General features: G+C 53.4%; 1 protein-coding gene across 1 annotated transcript in view; it reads left to right on the forward strand.

Annotated features, from left to right (window-relative positions):
* Positions 1-326, forward strand: part of EMH_0066370 (uncharacterized protein) — a gene marked incomplete at both ends in the record, with an annotated part of 1,069 nt that overhangs the window by 304 nt on the left and 439 nt on the right. The window contains one exon of the mRNA XM_013498493.1: positions 1-324. Within this exon, the coding sequence (XP_013353947.1) occupies positions 1-324 (324 nt within the window). The remainder of the gene's footprint in view (positions 325-326) is intronic.

A 326-nucleotide genomic window follows, 5' to 3' on the forward strand; every position in this document is an offset into this window, starting at 1 on the left:
CAGCAGCAGCAGCAGCAGCAGCAGCAGCAGCAGCAGCAACTTGAAGCTGCTGCTGCTGCAGCACGACTTGCTGCTGATATAGATAGAGCTCTGGGGGAGCAGCGGCTGCTGCTGAAGGAAGCAGCAGCAGCAGCAGCAGCAGCAGCAGCAGCAGCAGCAGATGGATTAGTTATTATAAACGCTTTCTATGGTTCTTTATCATCCATAGAAAACTCAAAAGCAGCAGCAGCAGCATCAGCAACAGCAGCAGCAACAGCAGCAGCAGCAGCAGCAGCAGCAATAGCAGCATCACCAGCAGCAACCCCTTCTAACACAACCCAAAACAC

This window comes from Eimeria mitis, genomic scaffold (assembly GCF_000499745.2).
Source record: "Eimeria mitis Houghton genomic scaffold, Emh_scaff3462, whole genome shotgun sequence".
In the NCBI taxonomy this organism is placed as follows: domain Eukaryota; phylum Apicomplexa; class Conoidasida; order Eucoccidiorida; family Eimeriidae; genus Eimeria; species Eimeria mitis.